At 70.5% G+C, this 305-nt stretch overlaps 1 protein-coding gene across 1 annotated transcript in view; it reads right to left on the bottom strand.

Moving 5' to 3' along the window:
- GCC1 (GRIP and coiled-coil domain containing 1) overlaps nt 1-305 on the bottom strand; it is a 9,305-nt gene that overhangs the window by 6,912 nt on the left and 2,088 nt on the right. The window contains 1 exon segment of the mRNA XM_031065168.1: nt 6-305. This exon segment is cut by the window's right edge and continues 131 nt beyond it. Within this exon segment, the coding sequence (XP_030921028.1) occupies nt 6-305 (300 nt within the window).

Genomic DNA, 305 nt, shown 5'->3' with positions numbered 1-305 from the left:
CTGGGACAGCTCCTGCTTCCTGGCCTCCAGCTCCTGCCGGTGCCGCTTCTCCGTGTCGTCCGCGGCCAGCTGCAGCAGCACGTGCTTCTCCTGGAGCTCCGCCAGCTGCTCCCGCGCCTCCTCCAGCTCCTTGGCCAGGCCCACGTCCTTGCTGGCCTTGCTCTTGAGCACCTGCTGCGCCCTCACCTTGTAGCGCTCGAACTCCTCCTTGAGCTGCCTCAGCTCCTGCTGGCAGTGCCCGCCCGGGGCCTTGTCCCCGTTCCCGTCCCCGCCGCCTGGGGCCGGCTCCGGCTCCTGCAGCTCCT

This window comes from Geospiza fortis, unplaced genomic scaffold, assembly GCF_000277835.1.
Source record: "Geospiza fortis unplaced genomic scaffold, GeoFor_1.0 scaffold494, whole genome shotgun sequence".
In the NCBI taxonomy this organism is placed as follows: Eukaryota; Metazoa; Chordata; class Aves; order Passeriformes; family Thraupidae; genus Geospiza; species Geospiza fortis.
The sequence above is the reverse complement of the archived record's forward strand: the minus strand, read 5'-3'. Positions and strand labels throughout refer to the sequence as shown.